The sequence below is a fragment of the Lissotriton vulgaris genome, chromosome 9, assembly GCF_964263255.1.
Source record: "Lissotriton vulgaris chromosome 9, aLisVul1.2, whole genome shotgun sequence".
Lineage (NCBI taxonomy): Eukaryota > Metazoa > Chordata > Amphibia > Caudata > Salamandridae > Lissotriton > Lissotriton vulgaris.
The window spans coordinates 222,834,908-222,858,908 of record NC_141697.1 but is presented as its reverse complement, the minus strand read 5'-3'; the positions used below and the strand labels follow the sequence as shown (position 1 = coordinate 222,858,908).

The window sequence follows — 24,001 nt, the reverse complement described above, 5'->3', positions numbered from 1 at the left end:
GAGTTTAGTAGTTCCCACTAGGGTAGGCAGGTGCCTACACCACATAACACTAGTATGTCTTCAATGGCAGAAGCCAGTGGTTCCATGATAATTAAGGTGGCCATCTCTATTTCAAGAATTGAGAACCATGTGTACATCTAGGAAACTGAAGACCGGGAGACACCCAGGTACTCCACGCCTCAGAGAGGCTTTGATTTTAGATGACCTCAGAAAGACCCCAGGGTCTGATGAGGTAGGCAAGTTGGGTGGGACAGCAGAGCAGGAAAGGCCAGGAAGTGAAAACATCCAGGACCTAGACTCTGAGGATGACCAGGAGAATCAAGATAATTATAACCTGGACAATACAATTCTTCCTGAAGGTGGAGGTGAAGGCCTCAGGGGCCCTCTCTTTACCCCACCTGGAAGGGTTAACAGTTTACCAAGAAGATAAAGATCTCGTTCTCAGGAGTCTAATAATTCTGGTACTTCTGTTGGGACCTCTGTTTCTCATAGGACCTCTACTTCTAAGAAAAGGGAGTCCCCCTATGATAAGAAGTGCCAACTGCTTAACTTTTAGAGAGCTATGCTCAGAGTCAAGAGAGAGCAATTGGCCTTAGATAGGGAATCCCTGGAGCCTGATGTTAGACAGACTCTGAATTTCTGTAGAATTTGTTTGACAAGGCCTGTCCATTGTTTAGTGGGGGCGCTGCCTTGGGGTGGTTCTTCTTTGTGTTGGGCTCTTATCTGTGATGTAATTTCCTGGCTGATTTTGTTCTCCCGTTTCAGCTGCTTTAGGTTTACTGTCCAAACGCCAAGGCTGGTAGGAGGAGCTGCTTCCAGTTTTAAGGTGGTAAGAGTGAGATTAATGTGCTATCTCTAACTCTTGCCCACCCCAGCCCTCCCTTCTGATCTCTCTATTGGGTACATTTTAGAACATATTTGTTGTAAGCTTATCATGGATAAGCAGGTTTTTTGGGGTGTTTTTTCTTTATTATCTGCATTGGTGTAGTACAACAAATATATACACATTGAGCAGTTAGGAAAAGAAACATTTGCCAGAAATTAACAAAGGAAGTCTATAAATTATGTAGTCTTTGATAATTTCAGACGTTTTAAATATTGTGGCAGTTGATACCGGTTTGTGTTGAGAAAAGCAAGCAAATTGAGGAATAATTACCTCTAACAACAACTTGCTCTTTGCAGTTAGACACTGTACATAATCAAGAGGTTGAGCCTTAAAGTATAGCAGGGCTCTACCTGAAGCCGATCTGTGTACATGTAAAGTTTTTTTTTTTAGAAATAACCAACACAAAAAAAAGTCATTCACAGCATTATACAGTGCATTCATCAGCGCATGTTTACATCATCATATTACATTGTATATTGGTGGTTGGCATTACATATCAATTTCATCCTGGGTTGCATGCACATTGATTTTTGGACATTTTCTAAATATGTGACAACATGTTTTATAAATACATGGCAATTATATTCCTAAAGCATTAATACCCTATTCCCCAATGTGTACTCCAGTGTGTGAGTCCCATTTATGCCTTTATCCTATCGATGGGTCAGAATATCACCTCTCGCCCCTATATCCGCAAGACCCCATGTCATTCTGTCTATTTGTGGTGAGCCCCTGTATCGTCTGCTGTGGACAGAAGGTAAGTTTTAAGGGGATCCCATATATCCCTTAGTCTGGAGGTGAGTGCAAGTAGTTCTGCGTATGTAAGAGATTGCTCTTGCCACAATATCAGATATTGAAGCCAGTCTTTAAATTTGGGGGCCCGTCCCCTGCCCCATTTACAAGCAACTTAACGTTTTGCTGTCAGAAATCCCAAAGCCAAATATTTCTTATGGACTGATTCAACTCCATCTGTGTAACCCAGTACGGAGGTAACCGTAGATATCTGAAGTGGTGTATTCATCATCTGTGACATTGCTTCGAATACTTTTTGACAGTATTTGTGTTTTGCTGAGCACTCCCATGCCAGGTGTAAAAATCCAGCCCTGTCTCACCCACACCTCTTGCATTTATCATTATCTCGTAGGTGAAATTTGTACAGTTTGGTGGGGGTGTGGTACAGACGATGTAAAATCTTATAATGAATCAATCTCAGTCTGCTATTGGCTGTGCTCTGAAACTGTTATACCAAGTTTGTCCTCCCATTCTGAGCGTGATGATGATTTATAGGGTTTGATTGCTTTTTGTGTACTGTGGTAAATAAGCGAAGTCACGTGTTTGGGTAGCTCAGTTTGCAGTATCTCGTGCAGTGGTGGGAGAGCTTGTGGTTTGTGCAGGAATTCATGAGTGGCAGCCTGAACACTTTGTATGAGTCTGACAAACATGAACAACTCCATTGCTGTGGGCGTAGTCTCGCTAAAGAACTGTTCCTTCGTCCGGAACCGCCCATCTACATATAGATCCCCCCCATGTCATTATTTGAAGTTTTTCGAACACTTGTCTACATGTTCTTTCGTTAGTGACATGACATGTAAGTCCTGGTGGTACACCAAGGGCAAGCGGGGAGAATAAGGCATCTGTCTGTCCAGCCTGGTGTCTATTTTCCTCCAAATGTTGTTGGTGCACGAGACACTAGTGGGATCAGCATATAGCTTTTTGGGGTGCATGGTAATGAGGCCTGATAAGGGAGTAGGATGTGTATATCCCATTTCAACTGCTAAGTGTGGCATGAAAGGAGGTGGGTGAAACCAATACGTTGCATGGTGTGCTTGGGCGCAATAATAGTAAAGTTCAAGATCAGGCACCTCAAATTCCCCTTGCTAAAATGGGAGAATCAATACTTCCCACTTTAGTCTTGCTTGTCTGCCCCCCATACTAGCCAGATCATTTGTGTTCTCAGAGCCCTAATGTATGGTTTCCCTGGATTATATGGGATATTAGTAAATGGGTAGAGCATTTTGGGCAAATTACCATTTTTACTAGCGAGATCCTTCCCGCCACAGACATCGGCATAGCTATCCAGCGAGTAATGGAGTTTGTTAGGGTTTCTAGGGTCCTACCATAGTTTGAACACATCAGTTCGCTTTTGTCCCTAGTAATCTTAATCCCTAGGTATTTATCCTCCTCACTACACTCTAGGGGATAACCCAGTGCTAGTGCGTAAGGTATAACCTTGTCGGTGAGGGGGAATATATTTGATTTACTCCAGTTAATGCGTATAACATAGTATTACCCAAACTTGGTGATTTCATGTAGGAGTGGATTTAGGTTATCCCGGGGGTCTTCAAAGTAGAGGGTTATATCATCCACATAGAGTGATATAAGAAGGTGTCTAGTGGGGTGCGCTAGTGCCCGCTCCTTATGGTGTTGTTGTTGCTTTGCCAAGAGCGGCTGTATAGCTAGGGCAAATAATATCAGAGATAACGGGCAGCCTTGCCGTGTACCCCTTGTGATTGCAAACTGAGTGGAGCGAGCACCATTGAGGAGGATGGTGGCTATAGATAGCAGATTTTAAAAATTCTGTCCATTTAAGGAAACCTGGGGGCATCCCAATATACCGAAGGGTCCCTTATAGATAATCCCATTCTACAGAATCAAACACCTTAATGGCATTGAGAAACACCGCCACCGCAGCTATGTCTAGATCAATGTCCTGCAGGACTGAAAACAGTATCCAGAGATTGTGTGATGTCGCTCGCCCTGGTATAAACCCAGACTGGTCTGGCAATACTAATCTATTCATTAATAAATTTAACCCGTTTGAGAGGGTTTTGGCAAGGATTTTAGTGTCCAATTGATCAACGATTGGTGGTAAGATTCGCAATGTTTGGCTGGTGTGCCAGGCTTAAGCAAAGAGGTTATCATGGTCTCTCTCATAGTAAATGGAAGTATGCCATCTTCGCTTGCCTCGTCAAATACTTTTTTCAATATGGGGACTAGCTGTGTTACATAAGTTTTATAAAACTCTACTGGCAGCCCATCAGACCCCGGAGCACGTCCAGACTTCATTTGCATGATGGCTGCAGTGATTTCATCCTCCTCCAGGACTGCCGCAAGGAACTCTCTCTGGGCGTCCCCTAAGCAAGCCAGAGTGGTGTTCTCGAAATATAGTGGAAGAATTAAGGGTTGTCTCCTTTGTGAGGTATATAGGAGAGAATAGTATGTTGTGAAGATGTGTAAAAAGATCTGTGGTTTTTCTGTGAATTTCTCCCTCGTAGTCCTACATTTCGGTTACATAATTGGAAAACCTAGGTCCCCTGATATAGTCTGCTATGGTTTTTCCCTGGCCGCTCTCCCTCTCCATAACTACGCGCTTTGTAATATTTGCTTCTGAACCTGCATTCTCGTTCCACTATGTCTTTATACTCTGTAAGTTTGGCCCGTAAGGTGACCTTTGTGATTCCCTCTGCAGTGGGCTTACACATTTCTTGTTCCAGGGCTTTTATCTTTGTATCCAGCTTACCAGCTGCATACGAATATCCCTTAATATGCCCCCACCTTTAGCAATGCACAACCCCCTTATTGTGACCTTGAATGATTCCCATACCGTTGTGACTTAAGGCACCGAATCTATGTTGCGCTTAAAAAAGGTACTGTATTTCCTGTCCAATTTCAGTTTTAAAAACAGCGTCTAACAGGGCGCTGAATTCAGTCGCCATTTATTATCCCCTTCAGCGCGGCGCGAATTTTCGCGCTGTGCTGAAGGTTCTAATGAGCCTATGAGCTCATGACGGAACGGTTCCGTCATGAGCACAGCTCAACCGATGCTCATGATGGAACTGTTCCGTCATGAGCATCGAAGGGGTTAAAGGACACAGTTTATACTGTGGAATGGTCAGAATACGTCCTTGCTAGGTGTTCAGTTTGAGCAACCTGGTGTCCCATTCCCTTTGAGATTATCCAGTAGTCTAGTCTGGATCAGGTCGAATGTACTGCAGAGTGATGCGTACCTTCTTTGATGGTAGGGTGTAGGTGTCTTCATGCATCTAGAAGATAATGATCTGCAATAATCCCTGCCAACTGCCCCTGTGCAGCAGTATAATGTTGTGGTGATGGATAGGATCTGTCTAGTGATGGTGTAACAACTGTGTTAAAATTCCCACCCCAGAGGACAAAAGTCGACCCTACTGGGAGTATTTTATCCCATAAGTTGGCAAAGAAGTGTGGGACGTCTGTATTGGGGCTGTAACAATTGGCAACAGTGACTGTATGGGACCACAAACAGCCCCACATAATGCAGTATCAGCCTTGAGGGTGGGGGAGAGTACCTCCCAGTACAAATTCCGTATTCTTTTTAATAAGGATTGCTACGCCCCTGGCATATGTGGAGTAAGATGAGAAGCAGCGACACAGTGACCAACGGGTTGCGAAGTTCGGTACTGTGGTAGGGTCGAAATGTGTCTCCCGTAACAGAGCGATTTGAAATTGATGCCTATCCAAGTATCCTAAGATGTGTCTTCTTTTACGTGGGTTATTTAACCCTCGGACATTCTAGGACAAGCCATGCAGTTTGGCTAGTGACTTTGGACCTGCCATTATCTAATAATCTAGATGAATTTGAATCTGCCTGTGTTACAACGCCGTTCTAAGCTGTTAACATGCACTGAACTAACACTTTGACAGAACAAAACGTGATGCTGCAGTGGACGTCCCTTCCCAGCCCGCTCCGACGCCGACATACCCAACTTGTCAGGTAGGCATTCCCTTCCCATCCTTAATTTAAATGAAAATTCCACAGATTACATGTCTTATTTATAAACATTGTTTGAATCACATTGCATTAAAAACTGCATAGGGGGTTCTCCTGTAGAGGTGCTGCTAGGGGGCCCACGTCGTCCCATCTTCCCAATTTGTCCCGGTAACTGGGGGACTGTCACTAAATAGATTGCTTTTTGGGGGGAAGATCGGGACCTGTTGGAGTTTGCCTTGGATGTTGCGCAATGGTTCCTTTTTAAAAAAACAAAAAAAAAAAAATCCTCCACCTGCTGCGGGTTCTGAAAGAAGTGCTGTTTGCCCTGATGGGTGACACGGAGCAGTGCTGTGTACAACATGGCATAGTCCATTTGAGCTTACTTAAGCTTTCTTTTGACCGGAATGAACTTTCTTCTTCATTCCTGCACGGTTAATATGAAGTCTGGAAAAACGAGCGGGTGGTATTTTCATACTCCATTGTCTTTTTTTCCTGTGCTAGACGAGGCACTGTGTTCCTTTCACAGTAGTTAAGAAATCCGACTATGACAGGTCATGGCTGCGCCCCGGGAGGAGGCCACGTTGCCAGTGATCTGTGTGCCCTTTTGATCACCGAGTGCTGATGAAAAAGCTTCAGCACCAAACACGTCGCAGAGTAAACGTTAAATGAAGTCCTCCATGTTGCCTGTGTTTGTTGTTTTCGATAGCCCTAGTATACATACATGATTCCGGGGAGAGCGCACCTCTAAATCCTCATTCTTGGCTGCAATAACCTTCAACAGGCGATCCATTTGAGAAATGTGTTCTTTACTGCTCGATGTGACATCTTCCAATTCGGAGATTCTATTTTCGGTCTCTGAGTCTATGATCATGTTTTTCGAACTTGTGGACAATAGTGTCCATGCGGGCAGACATGGCATCCATTTTGGACTCAATAGAAGTGAGGCTGTTTTTTATGGTGAGAAGCAAAGATCTCCAATCCTCGTCTTGGCTGTCAATGGAGGCTTCAGCATCTGTTTGTTCTTCTGATTGCGTTCGAGAAGTTTTCCGCCCCTCGAATGGGAGTTTCGATTGCTTCCCGTATGTTCTTCCCATCTTATCTTATCGTCGGAGTCTGGCGTACTATTTCGTTCTACACACGCACACTGTTGCTACTTTGTATGGGGACAGGCTGGCACAAGATGAATGGACAGCGTTACAGCAGGAGCTACCAAGCAAGGGTATTCCACGTCTACCCAATACCTTTTCCATTGAAGCAAGGCAGAGGGGCTTATGCTGGCGTTACAGCACGCAATTCCCGGTGTTGTGCCAGTCACTGGTCGCGCTGCAAGCTAAGGTCCTTGTAATGATTCAGAAAAGGGGGTGGTGATGAACAGAGTGTCTGAATTAAGCAGACCACTCTTACCCAGTCCAAAGATCAGGGTTTGATCCATCACCGTTTTTCAGCTCACTGCACCATCCCAGCTCAGAACTTGGCTATATGCAAATTAGTCTGACCCTGGCCCAGTGCATCATGGGAACAGGGCAGACCAAACTACCAAGCCAATTCTTATACTGGGAAGGAAACAAGCTACCGGGGACCGGTTTCTGGCATTTCAGCCGTCTTCGGCCCGGCTTGCTTGAATCCTGATGGTGCAATGAGCTAGGGACTCACATCTGAGTATACCCTTCCACGCTTATGGTGGACAAAAATGATTCAGAAAAGGGGGTGGTGATGAACAGAGTGTCTGAATTAAGCAGACCACTCTTACCCAGTCCAAAGATCAGGGTTCGATCCATCACCGTTTTTCAGCTCACTACACCATCCCAGCTCAGAACTTGGCTATATGCAAATTAGTCTGACCCTGGCCCAGTGCATCATGGGAACAGGGCAGACCAAACTACCAAGCCAATTCTTATACTGGGAAGGAAACAAGCTACCGGGGACCGGTTTCTGGCATTTCAGCCGTCTTCGGCCCGGCTTGCTTGAATCCTGATGGTGCAATGAGCTAGGGACTCACATCTGAGTATACCCTTCCACGCTTAAGGTGGACAAAAATGATTCAGAAAAGGGGGTGGTGAAGAAGGCTGAAATGCCAGAAACCGGTCCCCGGTAGCTTGTCTCCTTTCTGGTGAAGAATTGGCTTGGTAGTTTAGTCTGCCCTGTTCCCATGATGCACTGGGCCAGGGTCAGACTGATTTGCATATAGCCAGGTTCTGAGCTGGGATGGTGCAGTGAGATAAATAACGGTGATGGATCAAGCCCTGATCTTTGGACTGGGTAAGAGTGGTCTGCTTAATTCAGACACTCTGTTCATCACCACCCCCTTTTCTGAATCGTTTTTGGCCACTATAGGTGTGGCAGGGTATACTCAGACATGAGTCCCTTTCTCACTGCACCATCAGGATTCAAGCAAGGCGGGCCGAAGAAGGCTGAAATGCCAGAAACCGGTCCCCGGTAGCTTGTCTCCTTTCTGGTGAAGAATTGGCTTCGTAGTTTAGTCTGCCCTGTTCCCATGATGCACTGGGCCAGGGTCAGACTGATTTGCATATAGCCAGGTTCTGAGCTGGGATGGTGCAGTGAGATAAATAACGGTGATGGATCAAGCCCTGATCTTTGGACTGGGTAAGAGTGGTCTGCTTAATTCAGACACTCTTCATCACCACCCCCCTTTCTGAATCGTTTTTGGCCACTATAGGTGTGGCAGGGTATACTCAGACATGAGTCCCTTTCTCACTGCACCATCCGGATTCAAGCAAGACCGGGCCGAAGAAGGCTGAAATGCCAGAAACCGGTCCCCGGTAGCTTGTCTCCTTTCTGGTGAAGAATTGGCTTGGTAGTTTAGTCTGCCCTGTTCCCATGATGCAATGGGCCAGGGTCAGACTGATTTGCATATAGCCAGGTTCTGAGCTGGGATGGTGCAGTGAGATAAATAACGGTGATGGATCAAGCCCTGATCTTTGGACTGGGTAAGAGTGGTCTGCTTAATCCAGACACTCTGTTCATCACCACCCCCTTTTCTAAGGTCCTTGTAAGGCATGTGTACTCACTGGGGTCGTGGTACGGTAACACTGGGTTCCATAATCATTCCAGGGTCTTTTTTGTTATTAAGAATGTCTGTAGTGACCCAGGTTTTTATGAGTAGGGGTAGCAACTTCTCTTATCTTCTTGACACTTGCGCCTTTCATCCAGCCCCAGCACTCAATCTTTGCAATGCTTGTTCTCGCCGATATCCTCATAGAATATTTTCTGAGGCCTCCGGGAAAGCACTGCCTTATTTCTGAGGAGTGGAGAAGTGCCCAGTAGCAGCTCTCAGCCAACTGTTTCAACAGATACTGGCAACCGGGGTCCAATATCTCATCCGCTCACCTATATGTACGATCTGGGAGCAATGGTCTTTAGCTGCTGTTGCGTTGGTGTCACGACTAGGCAGCATGTATAATAGCGAAGGTGGGGAGAGAGTTTGAGGAATAGATCTCTCACCTCGTGATCCTCGCTCAAACCCTGCGTCACACACCCTGTGCTTGCCTTCTGATTCTCGGCGATCGTGGGAATGACTGCACACAATAGCTCCGTGCATCTCCTCTGGCGCTGTAGTGGTGCCTCTCCTCCCTCACGCAGCAGGCGCAGTGACACAGATATGGAGTTTCAGGCCACCGGTACCTACGTGCATTGCTCTTAGGACCGGAATTGTAAGCGGGTAGTCGGAGTGGCCTGTACATCGTGCACAATCAAGGCACAGGCCTTGATTAGCAGCCACACCAGCAGCGCTGCATCACTCGTTCCGCCGACCGGCACAGCCAAGCCCCGGTCCTCTCACCTCATCAGAAGTTTGCCGGTCCTGAACATGCACGGATTTGTGTCCCAACATTTATGGCTACAGGATCCGTGAATTGTATCCCCTGTATTCCGGCAGGAAGCCTGGATTGTTGCTCATTATTTGGCGCAGGCAGCTTGAGCATCACCAACGTGCAGCCATCTTGGTCATGCCCCGCCTAGTGCCCCCACGTGTGTACATGTATTGTGAATCAATATAAAATATAACCTTTCGTGGGAGTGGGGGGAGATGCATCTACTCGCCTCTGGAGCCTTCTCAGCTTTCCAACTCTTCTTTGTGTTGCGCTTAGGAATAAGTGCTAGGTAAATGAACCTATAGGTCTGTTTCAGAGGTTTCGTTCAGCATATCAAGCCCAAGAGGCATTGCTGTGGATCTAACTGTACTTCCAGATCAGTAAAGTCTTTAATTATACTCACTATATCACTCCAATATGCGTGCATGTGAGACATTCCCAAACTATATGGTAACATCAGGCCGCAGGCTGCAGACTTCCTCAAATTCAATGAGGGGATACATGTCTGGTGAATATAGTTGATTTGAGTGAATTTAAGTCATGAGTTTCTAGTAACTGATTTAACATACTCCAAAACCTTCCCTCAAGTATTATTGGACTCTTCCCATACAGATCTGGCCATAGATGTCACCACCTGAAAAGTCAGGTGTAGTGATTACACATAATAGACACAACATGTGCATTGTTTCCTAGTGTAAATATTGCTGCGAATACTTCTAAGCTGGACTGTTCTTCTGGAACGCAGGTCCAGGTTTCCTTGGCTGCTGTGAATAATGCAGAATGTGCCATAGATTTGCCCAGCAGTAAGATTAAACTGCTCCCTAAAATGTCAGATACCTTATAAAGTCCTCTTCCCTATGTATATCTGAACCCGCAATATTTTACAACCTTAAAGTACATGTCAGGGGTTTTATGGCCATCTTGATATCTAGCAGTGTGTTCAAAAGTGGATCTCCCCACCACTCATGTAGAGATTTCAGTTGTATTGCAGTCAGTCTGGTTTACTACCCATCTGGCAAGCCAAACCCTTTGGGCAGCCAAGTAGTTCTAAATATGGCATTCAACTACAACCACCCACCCAAATGTACTGGTAACACCATGATCCCCACTGCAATTTTCTTCTGTTTACCTGCACACACTAGGCCAGATGAGACCTTTTAGAGCCCTTAAAAAAAGAAAAATGTGATTCAGAGCTACCGGAAGTGCCTGGAACAAAATTGAAAAGTTGTGGTAATATCAACATTTTGACAGTAGCTACTCAACCCTTTGGGGGCAGGGGTAGAACTCTCCATAATGCCACTCAGAAGCGAATGGAAGAGATTGCTCTTCCAAAATTGTCTTGTGTTAGCAGCTCTAGCAGTTCCTCATCATGATATACCCAAACATCCAGGTATTTAACTTTGGCCAAGTTACCATATCAGCTTTGAATGCGCGGATAGGAAAGAGGCTGGATTTACTCTAGTTAATATTTATGCCTCACTGAAATCTGACAGTAGCAACATTGCTTCTGGTAATCTCCCTTTTGGATCACAAAGGTATAGGAAACAGTCACCTGCCTACAAGTGATGCCCCAGTCGTCTGGCATGTTCCTGAACCACACATTTGTGGTTCCATCGTTAATTGCAATATCAATGGGGAGAGTGAACAGGCCTGACGTGAACGCCTGTGAATGCTCCCTGCATCCGAGAATGTCAAACCAGTCTTGACTTTGGCAGTAGGCCACCTATGTACCAAAGTGACCCTGTTCATAAAACCTTTGCCCACCCCAGGCGTGTAATACCCTAAATGGAAACGACCAGAACAGGATGTCATATAGGGCCACCATGGGAGTCCACTGTGATCATGGGGCATATCCATTGCGTGAAAAAGGCATTTCTGATTCATGTGTTTGCCACACTGGAATAAATCCACATTTATCATGATGGACCAGGGATTGAACCAGGGGTGTCAACCTGTTAGCCTGTAACCGTCACAAGATTTCATACTCAGTTGAGGAGAAATGGAGGACAATATGACTGCACATCTAATGGGTCATGACCTTTTTTTAATAGCATCACTACTGTTGCAGTGTGAGTGGTTTCTGGTAGCACCCACTGCATCCTGATACTTTAGCCAAAATTTGGGAACCTACTGGGCCCTAAATATAGAGTAAAAAGAAGGACTTTTATCTCTGGCTAAGATGTCAGTGGCTACGTTAACTTCTTGTGGAGTAATAGGCCCCCAATCGATTTCACTCCTTTAACCCCTTCGCTGCGGATGACAAAGCCAGCTCGTCATGGGCGTTACCTGCGCTGCGCGGATGACGAGCTGGCTTTGTCACGAACCGCGCGATTTTCAAAAGTCAGCGCACAGTGGGAAAACCCGTAGCGCGCATGCGGTTAAGTACCTTGCTCATTGGGCAGGAACTATGTTTCACTTGGCCACTCTTATGGAGCAAATCACTTGTACCGAAGGTCAGATCGGTTGTCCACCAGGTCAACATGTGTCCCAACCTGTCACCACCATTTTTAAAACCGATCAGTCTATTTTTAATATGTCAAAAAGGTGTTGGTGGATCTGACTGGACATACAGGAATACTCCTAAAGGGTGTTGATGAGGATAACCACAACTGAGAACTCCCATTAAAGGTTAGAAACCTTTATTTTCCATCAGCTGTCCAGCTTAAAAATGACCTATCCTGTGAGGGAACAACCATCCAGTCACTGGTACGTGCATACCACAATAGCAGAAATTATCTGTAACAGGTTTCAAACAGCAAGAAAGTCATGATAAATAGAACACCTACTTACCTGTAATCCACCCAGAGAGCCCCCGCCACTTTTAATTTAATGCACATGCCTCAATCACTTTTCCTAGATCACTGATAAGAATTTTACAAGCTATAAATGAACTTTACAATCTTAGATCAATCACCAAGTTTGATAATGGCAGCATGAATTTCGATACATATTGTGACATTGCTTACTTATTTGAAGACGGTGCCATTACCAAGGCATTGAAATGTGTGCTCATAAAGACCCAGAAGAGTCATGTGCCATCTCTTTAGAACCTTGTATAGCACTGGAACAACCCAGATTACCTAAGAGAGAGAATACTGGTGACTGGCCCTGTCAATTCTGCTAGCCTGTTTGTTAGCCCTTGATACTGGAAATCGCAAAGTATTGTCTGGTCTTAAATTAGATTTCCTGTTTTTTCACTGATTTAAGTTCAGCAGTTTAAGTTGACAAATTGTATTGCACAGGAAGCACAATAGAACTATGATGTATATATTCTCTATTGGAAAAACCTCTGTTCAAATATGCTGTGGTTTTGCGCGAAAACCTAGAATTACACTGAAATACCACAGTAAGGATTAGCTATGAAAACACAATGCCCACTGGAAGCACTGCTTGTGACCTGACAAATGCCAAAACAAAGAGCATTTGTCAGTGACCTTACCAATACAACTTAGCCTCACTTTACATGCAGATGAACGGTTGCAGTTCTGTGATAGCTTAAATATCTCCTACCAGGGTCTATAACGCAATAAAGGCTGCTGTTCTACTTGCATCTGAAAATTCTAATTTAGTGTCGCAAGTTGCCACAGGGCAGCTGGGACCACTAGGCCCAAACCATGATGCTTGAGGTCGTCTTCCACTGGGTTCTTGGGACCCGTCTGACAATGGCTCTGCAAACACGGTACCAAGTACAACCGTTTTGCACTTCAATTTCAGAGTTGTGTGAGAAAGTAATCAGGGGCTTGTCTGAGAGGTAGTGGGCTGGTGGCAAAGAGCTCAGAATTCAACAACAGAAACAATAAGGCCATGTCCAGTCAGTGCTTATCTTTCTGGAAAAGAAAGCACTTTTAAACTTACAGGAAAACTAAATAATGAACAATTCAGTGAATATGAAATCCAGGGTTGCAAAATGCTGCATTATCTCAATGAGGTGTTACAGCCCTCTCCCTGCTAGAGCCACCATTTCTGCTATTATTGTCTCCACCCGTCTATGGGTTTAGGGCAGATTTTGCACAGGTGCAATTAGCTTGACTGTTATCACTGGTTTAAGTATGCTGCTCCGGCAGTATATTGTTCCTTTAACATCAAAACGCCTCTAGCAGGCATGACTGAGCGTCACACTCCCCTCTGTGACTCTCAGCCCCAGGTTCATGCTAAGCCCTAGAGTTTCCCTGCAAGTTGCTTACGACCACCATGGGTGTGGCAGTCTCATCCTCCCACCTTTGCAGTGTGGGCTCTTTGTTACGGAGAATCAGTGGCCTCCATTTGTGATGGTATTACAATACTAATTCAGTGAAATGGGTCCTCACATCAGAGCAGTGGTGGCCCTCTTGGTCTGTTATGGGTAGGTGCTCAGCAGAGGTAGTTACAGCCTCCAGGCTGAATCTTCATGCCATGATATCTTTGGGCATTGGCATACCCTTGAGTAGATCTGGTTCGGGCTGGGCGGTGGCCCAGTATTATGCTCCTTGGCAGCAGTGGCAGCACATGGTGGACAAACTCTGTGTTGAGTGATATGTTGACAAATGTAATGCACCTCACACCATGAACTGGGCTGATGGTCCTGGGGGACCTTTTCACAACAGGCCGTCTCCTGCCACACACACCAAAGTTGTTGTAGACTTTTTCTGGGGTTCTCCTCATTGGGAACACATAGGTCTATACTTCTGGACAGTCTCTCCTCTTGAAAGGCCAGACACACTTCTTCCCTCTCTCAGCAGGCTGTCCGACCTCTAGGTTCTGTAGGCAGTGTGTCAGTTCCTCTAGCAGAATCGTTTACTTCAGATGATGGCCCATGACCTTTGGGAGATAGGCTTTCAGACACGAACCATGGTTACACAGCAGCTCTTTGGATACTCAGCAGAGCGCTTCCTTTCTCAGTCAAGAAGAACTAGGAACAGGAACAAAGTGGAGGGTTTGGATCTCACTTTTACACAGATTTACCAAACTGCAGATGTGGCTCCAATGTCCCAAGCTTTAGAACCGGTGTGAGTAGTACTCTTTCAAGTATCTTCAGGCTGCTCCATAGATACCCCTTTTGCATAAAGTGATGCTTCTCACACGAGGTAGCACCGAGAATGATGCCAAACAGGAGTATCCACATCATGTGCACAGTGAGGTCTGAGATTTTTTGCATTGGCTGTTATCAGCCTTCTTGAAGCGATAATCATTCACAGACAAAACAGCAAGCTTGTCCTAGAACCCTCCTCACTTCGAACAGCTGAAATTGCAGCACAGCCCCTCATCCCTTATGTCTTCTTCTAACAAATGGCAGGGCTCAGGAAGAATTAATCAGCAGCCCCTTGCCAACAAAAACATGAACTTTCAGAATGCAGCATTATCTCCATCCTCCTCACTTCAGTATCAGTCTTCAGCCACAGGAATTCGGGTAATACATTTCCACTGTCTGGTGCAGGCAGGCATTGCCACCACCCCTTTGCATGCTACACTCAGCACAGTCACAGTGGTCACTGCCAACTATGAGAGCATGCTTAGTGCATCCCTCCAGGTCACCGGACTGATCCTGGACCCTGCACCGTGAAGGAAAGACTTGGGCCCTTGCACACACACTAGATTAACACTACACTAGGGCCACAAATTAAAGTCAGGATTCCAGTTTCAAATGCCGTTGGTTCCAGGACAGGAGAACTAGACTGTTTACCACGCAGGGGACACTGCCTTCCCAACGGAGGTCAGTAGTTTCATTAGCAGCCAGCAGATGTTCTTACAGGCTTTTTGTGAAGGATGGCTGCAGTCACACATGTAGTAAAGAGAAGTTCTCACAAACATTAGTAATGAAATATTGAAATTTCAGTGACATCTCACATATTTCCTCACAGAGATTACTTGGATATCAAAGACAATATTTATACTAGCAAATATTCTATATCCTCTAGACTTTGCTTGGAAACAAAAATCTGCACTTTGTCAGTAAACCTATATCACCATGTAAATTAAACTGAAATTAAATGATGCCTTTCCATTGTTAGCAGCAGATGTCTGCTCTTCCATCAACATCCAGCAGATGTCCTCATATATATCACTAGGTGATATTGATGGTGTTAATGATGCTGTAATTGTTATCACAAATGTTGTAATGTTGGAGCTCTTTGGCAATTAATTCTGTGTTGCTTGTCATTCCATCTAGTGTTTTTTGGTGTACGGGTGAACAGCAAGTTTTCAGCATGTGTGTTGTAGTTCCACTTGTTATGCAGTCTCACACATCTGTTTTTTGTTTTGAAATATTATAGTTGTTTTTCTTAAGTCTTTGTTTTGGTTTCCGGCATGCATGTAATGACCCTTGATCACATTGCTTGAAACCCACATGCACATGGTTACAGACACTATCCGAGTAGGAGTTGCTTATCAGTGTTCCACTAAAATACTGCACACTGAAAACAGACTCGAAATCAGACTGGAAAATGGTAACCAAGTAATACGTAGAATTCAACACTTACGAGCTGAAATTTCAATTGGTGGTTAATGATAATTATCTGGGGCAGCAGGTGGGTGGGGGCAGGGTTGGAAGGTGCACAGTTAATGCAATGTTTCTAACCTGTGTGAAATTCCGGTTGGATGCAAGGAAGCTAAGAAGGGATGTGTAACCTGTGCTTGCTGAGAAATCACACTGACTGTAATAATGATGCTTTCAGTGTAAAAAGACTATTGAAATCTGTTGGAATCAGAGTTTTGCTCATTGAGCCCAGGTGGGTACCCAAAACTCTGCAAAGGAGCCTCACAGAAGAGTTTTAACACATAGAAGGGGTGCATGTGGTTATATGGAGAATCGTTTACACACAATAGGAATAATTGCCCCAAAGTTGCGATTTTAAAAGAGGCCCAACTCGACAAAAAATGACCAGCCTCAAAATGTTTCAACTGCCACAAGATAACTGGGTTCCAGTCAAGTGCAGACGCCAACTGAAGGCCAAACCTAGAAAGAAAGTTAGACTTCTGAGAATTCTCAACCTAGAAAAGAAGCTGGACTCCTAGACTGGCCTTTTGACCTTCAAAATGAGCAATCTTCCACAGGTTAATTGAAGCCAAAAAGCGAAAAACCCCTAAATGGATCAAATGCCCTGGGTGGAGAAAGAGGATCTGTTATATTGGGCAGTTTCCCCTCCTGCAAATGCAACTAAGCCCTAAAACCCTGAACCCTTGAAGACCGGATTTGGGAGGTTGATTGCGTGCAAAATGTAGACTGATGATCTTTAAACTCTCTTCAATAGCATACTGCAATGCATTGCTTGATTTTCCATCTTTGTCTCCAAGAACCTCTTTCATGTCCTCATAAAACATGGAAAGCGAGTCTGTTCTCTTACCTTATCTTTAACTTTGAAAGGATAACACAGACTAAATGGGCTTGCGTGACCTGATAAATGGAATAAGATGATGTCTTCATATGGTGAAGGTTTTGGAAGTTATAATAGACATTAAAGAGATCTAATGATTACAGAAAGATGAATAATTCTTTATGGTCTGTCAATATTCCCATGTATGACTAAGTACACAAATATTAGATGTACTACTACATTATGATTTTAAGTGGAAAATCTCAAGTGTAAATAAATATATTAACATTTTGTTTTTTTCCCCCTGCCTAGGAGTTGGCGCAGCTGTCATCGATAACTACCTCTATGTGGTTGGAGGGCACTCGGGGTCTTCATACTTGAACACTGTACAAAAGTATGACCCCATCTCGGATACATGGTTGGATTCTACTGGTATGATGTACTGTCGGTGTAATTTCGGTTTGACCGCGCTTTGATGACCTTGGACCTCATGGATGTTGCTGCAAGGGAAATTGCATGCAAGAATTCAGGATTGTGTGTAGGGAGGAAAACTACTTTGTTTGAGAAAGAAAGTAGAGTGTAGACTGGTCTCAAAATAAACATACATCTTTCTGGTCCACCTACTGCTATCTCGGATAGTTTTTTTTATTTTTAACAAGAAGAATCTGGTCTGCAAACCACCGGAAATGTGCTGTCTGTCATCACCCTTAACGTTTCTTGGATCAGAAAAGTCTATAAATACTTAATAATGTGTACCCCTCTAAAGCTTTGCCATCTACTCTGTAATTATATCTGAAACATACAGTCTACTATGGTAGTGGACGTGACTAAACGTAGGACTGTACTGGCTATATTGGAGTTCCTTTGCATTTAAGAAACAATACCAGTGCTTCTCATTTTTTTCTACATGAGTAACTAAAGGGCTGCCTTTTTCTGTAAAAAAAACTCAAGGTCTGTAAATAACAAATGCCATAATCTGTTGACTGTAAACTCTTTATTTTTACGTACTAAGATATTTTAGGGCTGGGCATATTAACCTATGTGTATAATGTAATATATTTGGAATACAAGAAAATGTCTTTAATATCTTGATACTTTATTGGGTGGAAAGGTGGGGCTTGGGCAAGGGTAGTGTTAAGAACAGCACTGTACAAATACGTAATCCTTCTGTTTTCTACTACATAAGCTAAATAATCTTTGCTCTGTGAATGTTTATTGTCGTAAAATCGGAATCATTATTCCTGGCTTCTTGGTATTCATAACCAGCACAGGGACTTCAGAGCATCATTGTAAATCGAGGAATCACGTTGATTCCCAGCCCTCGTGTTTGTGTTATAATTCCTTCTAAATGTTTTCACTTGGTGTGAAAATATGCCTCCTTTGTTGAATAAATGCAGAGATATCAAATTGGTGCTAACTAAGATTTTTAAGACAAGGCTGTTACCAATGTTTGTGCACTTGTCTGCTGTATGCAGAATGCATGAAATAGTGTTTTTTTTAATTAACACTTCTGATTTCACATTTATTGGCTAGTTTAATTTTGATCCATCAAATCACCTCTTTAATTACATTTAATGTAAGTGAATTATATTTAACACTTCTGAAAAAAGAGAAATTAAATCCTATACATTTCATTTTTTGGATACAATTTCCTACCAAATAATTTATTCTCCACTATCTTTTATCTCACTTTTGAAAATGGTATTGACAGAGCACCAAAGCGGTAACAGTTATTTATACTGTGCACCTGTGCACACATCCATCAAGACTTAATCTTCAAGAGGGATTCTTGTCTGGAATCCAAACTTTGCACCTGCTGCTTATGTTATGAATGGAAGCCAAAATTAGTTTACATAATACCTAACTTTTTGTTGGTAAGAGATATCCGCTGGTATTTCCATTTTGTTTTCATTCCTAGCCTGAAGTCGGTACTGGGAAGGGCTAAGTCTCGACACTTAGCTGCTTTACCATTTCATTTTTTCTGTCACATTTAAAAAAAAAATCTTTCCATTATGTGTAATGTGTACACCTTCCCTCATCCTACAATAATTACTGAAGTGCAATAATATATAATATAATATATTTGTATTTTACACAGTTTTTCAAAAAGCCATTTATTTATAAATACATGAGGTGAGCAGTGTGCGCTTTATCTATTCTTATTTCATGTCTAATTTGCATCCAGGCAGCCTGCAGGTTCCTTTGTTCTTCCATAAGCTGACAAATTAAAATGTAACAATTGAGAACTACTCTAATGATGCTGACAAATGTCAGTAATTTTGTCAAAAGTTTTGCACAAAAATGATATGACCTGCAAGTACTATTCACTGAAACAAATTGCCAGGGATTGTAAGCAAGTAACACTTTACAAGTTGCATTAAAAAAATTACTTTGCTGGGTTTTTTGTGATCTGTAGATTATTGTAAATATACAGCAATAATAGTGATGATAGCATATAACTGAATGTTCCCAGCCATGCAATTTAGATCCTGAATCATTGAAAGATAAATGGACATCTGTCGAATAACCAACATTTTAAAGCAGGCTGCACACTTCAGATGTAAAATGTAACCTATTTTAGTCTAGATTTGCGTTTTACTTTTTTTCTTATGGCAGCCCAAGATTGATACTTACTTACATATGTACAGGCGGAAGATACCATGTTTTTGCTGTAAATTGAATCATTTTTTACTTTATCCTGATAAAGATGTGATTCCTCATGGGACTCACCTTTCGGTGTGGCTCCTTCCTATTCATTGTTGATATCCTCAAGCTTTGCTAGAGGCCAAAGTATTATTTTAATTTATCATTTAAAATTGAGCCTGGCGGCATTTTAACACGTAGCCGTATCTATTGGTTCTGGCTTGTCCTATGTTCCATTAAATCTATGCCTTTTTATTCATTGGTGTTTTGTCTACTGACCGAAAAGGATTAAACCTACAGAAATTTCACATATCAGCTAATTTATCTTTTCTCACTTCTACATTCTCCTCAGGTTGCCTATAGAATAACAATGTGTTTGTCCTGTGGAGCAGTGATTTTGTTATTTGCCAGATTTCTGCTGGAGTATTGGACTATACACTGGTTTCTTTGTTTCAAGTCCTTAAGATGTGTTTTGTTTTGTTACTGTCAGCACATTGCTATTGATTTTTGTATGGCATGCAAAGGGCACCTGAAATGTTTTTGCCTACTGAGTGCATGTATGATAGCGATTTGTCAATGCTTAAAGCAGATGCAAGACTCATGCCCAGCACTCTTGACACTATGGATTTCATTCTTGTGGACTAGCTTACACCACCTGTAGGTAAAAATCCCTGCTACTGTTTAAAGTGATGATTGCAAAAAAGGGAATAGTTTCACTTGGAGTGATGCCCTCTTTATCTTGGTCGTCTTTCTCATACTAAGTCTGAGGGAGGACAATGCTATTATGCTCTGTACAGAGGAATTGTGTTAGTGCATCTGTGATTTTGCACTAAAAGGTTCAACAAGTGTAGACATATGTATTGACAAACAGTGAGTTTTTCTTGGTACCACCTCTTCCAGAATACCGAAAACAAGGTCTTGTTGCACCACAGTTTTGCCTGTGGCGACTGTTCTACCGGATACAGCTCTCTCAGCTATTTGTGTCTCTTTTATACACATCTTCTCTTGGTTGGTTATGGCTTGTAGTTTGTATTTCCAGGATGCAGACATTTTTCTAAATGATTAAAAGGTATTGCTCCGAGTTTTCAGCATGAGTCGTTTAGCAAAAGTAACTGAATTGGCGAAGCTGGCAGGCTTGAGCAAAGAAGAGGATACACTGCACCTTCTAACTAGGGGGTTTATTTAGAGTTCGGTGGATGGGTACTCCTTCCAGTGATTCCGATCACCTTATTACAAGTGTTTTAGCATATAGCATAAACCGTATTTTCCGGCGTACAAGACAACCCCCCTACTTTTCTTGTTAAAATATAGGGTTTGGGCTATACTCGCCGTATAAGACTACCCCTCTTCCAACGTACACCAAATACTGCGCGAAGGCAGTGGCCCTCCAGTCAGGTATGGCGTACACTTTAGATCTACAGCCCCCTTTCTACGGCCATTAACTGAAGAGATCACGTACTGACGCTCCTCTCCTTCCGATGAACGCAAGATTTATGGCCACATCGGATACGGAGAGACGGACGCCAGATTAGCAGACTGTGCACACTTTGTGGATTTATTCCCGGGTAAGTTCCCCTTCGGGACATGGAGTGGGCAGACTTAGTCGATTAGCATATTAGGCAGGACTTTGGTAGTAATACCGTTATTTGTATTCCCAGGTGCCCTCGAGGCAGTGTTGTGGCAGGTGACTCCATCCCCGAAACGAATAAGTGTAGAAGTGGATTTTTTCACTGAGGCCAAGAGGTAAGCAGGGCATTACCGTCGTGAAATAATTATGGTGGCTGTAGACGCCTAGATTTATTGTGAGACTGTGGGGGACACTGGCAATTAATTGCCAGTGTCCCCCACAGTCTCAGAAGCACCATGGGCGTCACTCAGCACACCAAGTCCGCCTCACTTCTCTCACCGCTTATGGCGCAGCAGTCCAGAGCACTGGTGTACCGTCTGCAGGGGCCGCCTTCAGTAGCAACTGACCCCTGCCATCAATCTATGGGCGCAGCTCCTCACAACGTTAAGTTGCATGAGACGACACCCGGCGTATAAGACGACCCCTGACTTTCGAGAAGATTTTCAAGGGTTAAAAAGTAGTCTTCTACACTGGAAAATACGGTACTTCTGTTGTAGTAAGTTGTGACTGAGTACTCTGCCAAAAACTACATGCTTTGTTCTTGTTTCTTCTGTGGAAATGGGCTCTTGCATTCTCCACCTACTATAAGAACATCAGTGAATCTACAGGACTGGGGGAAAAGTTGTATGAGAAGGTATACAAAACTGTGACCACTAGTTTATAGTCTACACTTTTCAAAAAGGGTACTCAAAAGATAGATCACTTTGGGTCTAGAGTTTCAACAAGGTCAGTTCTAACAGGGGCTTTTACTGTACTCTCGTCCAGCTGAAACTCACTAATAATCTGAATGACCGACATGAGCCAGGCTGATCTTGGTTCTGCTTATTCTGGTATTTTGGCCTCTATCATCTGTCAAAATAGCTACATGTCAAATTGTTCATTGAATTAGATCTGCAATCTCTGAATGGTTTATATCACAACTTAAGAATCCTAACTTTAGTCCTGAAAAATATGAGGCAACAAAAAAACTTTATCTTATTGGTGTTTAGCTTGATGTAAAGTTATCTTATATCACCATCTAATGGAGCTAGAAAGATATAATGGAACAAAAAAGCCATTTGTTTATTTAACAAATGGCCGCAGAAATATAATGTTCAGAAACCTGAAAAGCAGATAGTGTAAGTTATATATAAATTCTACATCAAGAGTTTAGAGCCGATTTTCTGCTATTCCAGTGTACGTTCCTGTTCTAGACAGAAATACGAATTATGTTGCTTAATTATACTAGTTCAGATGTGATTATTTGAACTAAATGAATGTTGAGTGTTGTTGACGTTTTGATCATGTCTCAAAAGGTAAATCAAGATAAAAATAGCTGAGGGGGATGAGGTCGTATGAGAGGTTATTGCCCTGAACATGTGTGGAACATCTGAACTTCTGTGCAAAAGTCAAATAGGAGACAGAAAAATTATTTTATTATGATGTTTTCAGGTTCATCCATAGTAGCGAAGAATTATTGTACCAAGCATCTGAATCTATGGAAGAGAAAGGTACAGCACATTTGTTTTAAGGGACTAAACTTTCTCTTCTGAAATAGACTACTTTTATAATTGCCTTACATTTCCGGTTCCACTCCCTCTCTTCAAAGGAAATTCATTGAGATCTGGATAAATATTCGGATCAGGGCTGTTTAGTTACTTCTTCTAGGATAGCAGCTCAGCATTATAAAGCTGTTTTCAGGCAACTAGTTCATTACAAACATGGATTTTTACCATGCTTTCTCTATTTTCGAATTATTTCGAGCTTGGTTCTCAATACATATTGTAAGTTGGTAATGTTGAAGGAGCAAGGAAAAGGTAGGTATGTCACTGAAATTGAGTATTCTTTGTTTATATCATCTTTAACATGGGGAGCATCTTTTCATCTTGTCAACCTCAATGTTTTTCATCTCTCAAGTTTCAGTCTGTGAGACCTGTGGGAGTAGTGCTTTGACACCAGTAGAATAGCACCCATGACAGTCCTCACATTTGCATTTTGAAATTCTGTAAACTAGTTTCAATCGTCCTACTTGGCTTGAGAATACCCACAAGTGAGTAACGTTAAAGAGCCCGATGAGCGTAGAGAAATTGAATCTTTATTATGACTGTTTTATTTATTTTATTGGTTTACAATTACATTGCATCAAATGCTTCTGTCTAGTACATCTTGCAGGTCCTTGTGAAAAGTAGTAAATAATTGGCTTTACCTGAGAAGTTTGTGAAACTGCCTTGCCAGCTTGAAGCAACACTGGTAGCATTTGCATGCAGCTTTGATCACATCAATAAGAATGATCAGAGTTAATATTTACGAAACTGTTTCTGGATAAAGTCTCCTAATTTGATCTGTTTAATCATGCTGAAAATAAACCTGTAATTCAGAACCCTATCCCCTAAAACTATCTCTTAGAAGCATGCTGTTAGTTACATTTGCTTAGAGCACTTGTTTTGATTGCTTTTCACTAAAGTGCTCATTTGCCGAAATGGCAGATGAGACCGGTTTGCATTTCAACCAATAAACCAGTTAAAGGCTGCATCTTTGGTTGCAGTTTAACGAGTTCGTACAAGATGTCATATTATCATCCAGTTCTAAATATTCACTCTAAACTTAGGTTTACTGTGGAAGCACTTTAAACAGGTGTGGGTTATTTCAGTGAAAGATCATGTAGAAATGTTACATGTATTTGATAAACTGTTGAAAAGATAGCATGTCTTTCATAGTCTGGTTAACTAATGGTTTACTCAAGGAGAGGTTGATAAAGGGGTTTGGTGATTTGTGCAGGGTTGTCTTTGCGATATTTTCATTCACAAGTCCCATTCATTTGTAACACAATGCAAAAAGTTCCAAGCTTGCCTTAATTATTTATTGAAGTTTTACTGAAAGTAACAGAACTGGATGATAATGCCTATATTTTGCCTTATGCGTTGTACTAAACCCAATGTGTTTCTTATTTTTTTAAGAGTTTAAATCTTTGTACATAGTTAAATATCTGTACTCCAACTA

At 42.7% G+C, this 24,001-nt stretch overlaps 1 protein-coding gene across 1 annotated transcript in view; it reads left to right on the top strand.

Annotated features, from left to right (window-relative positions):
• The window catches only part of KLHL28 (kelch like family member 28), a 209,829-nt gene extending 190,344 nt beyond the window's left edge, over positions 1–19,485 (top strand). The window contains exon 5 of the mRNA XM_086937343.1: positions 17,065–19,485. Coding sequence (XP_086793469.1) covers positions 17,065–17,228 — 164 coding nt within the window. The 3' untranslated portion in view covers positions 17,229–19,485. The remainder of the gene's footprint in view (positions 1–17,064) is intronic.
• Positions 19,486–24,001: the final 4,516 nt, after the last annotated feature.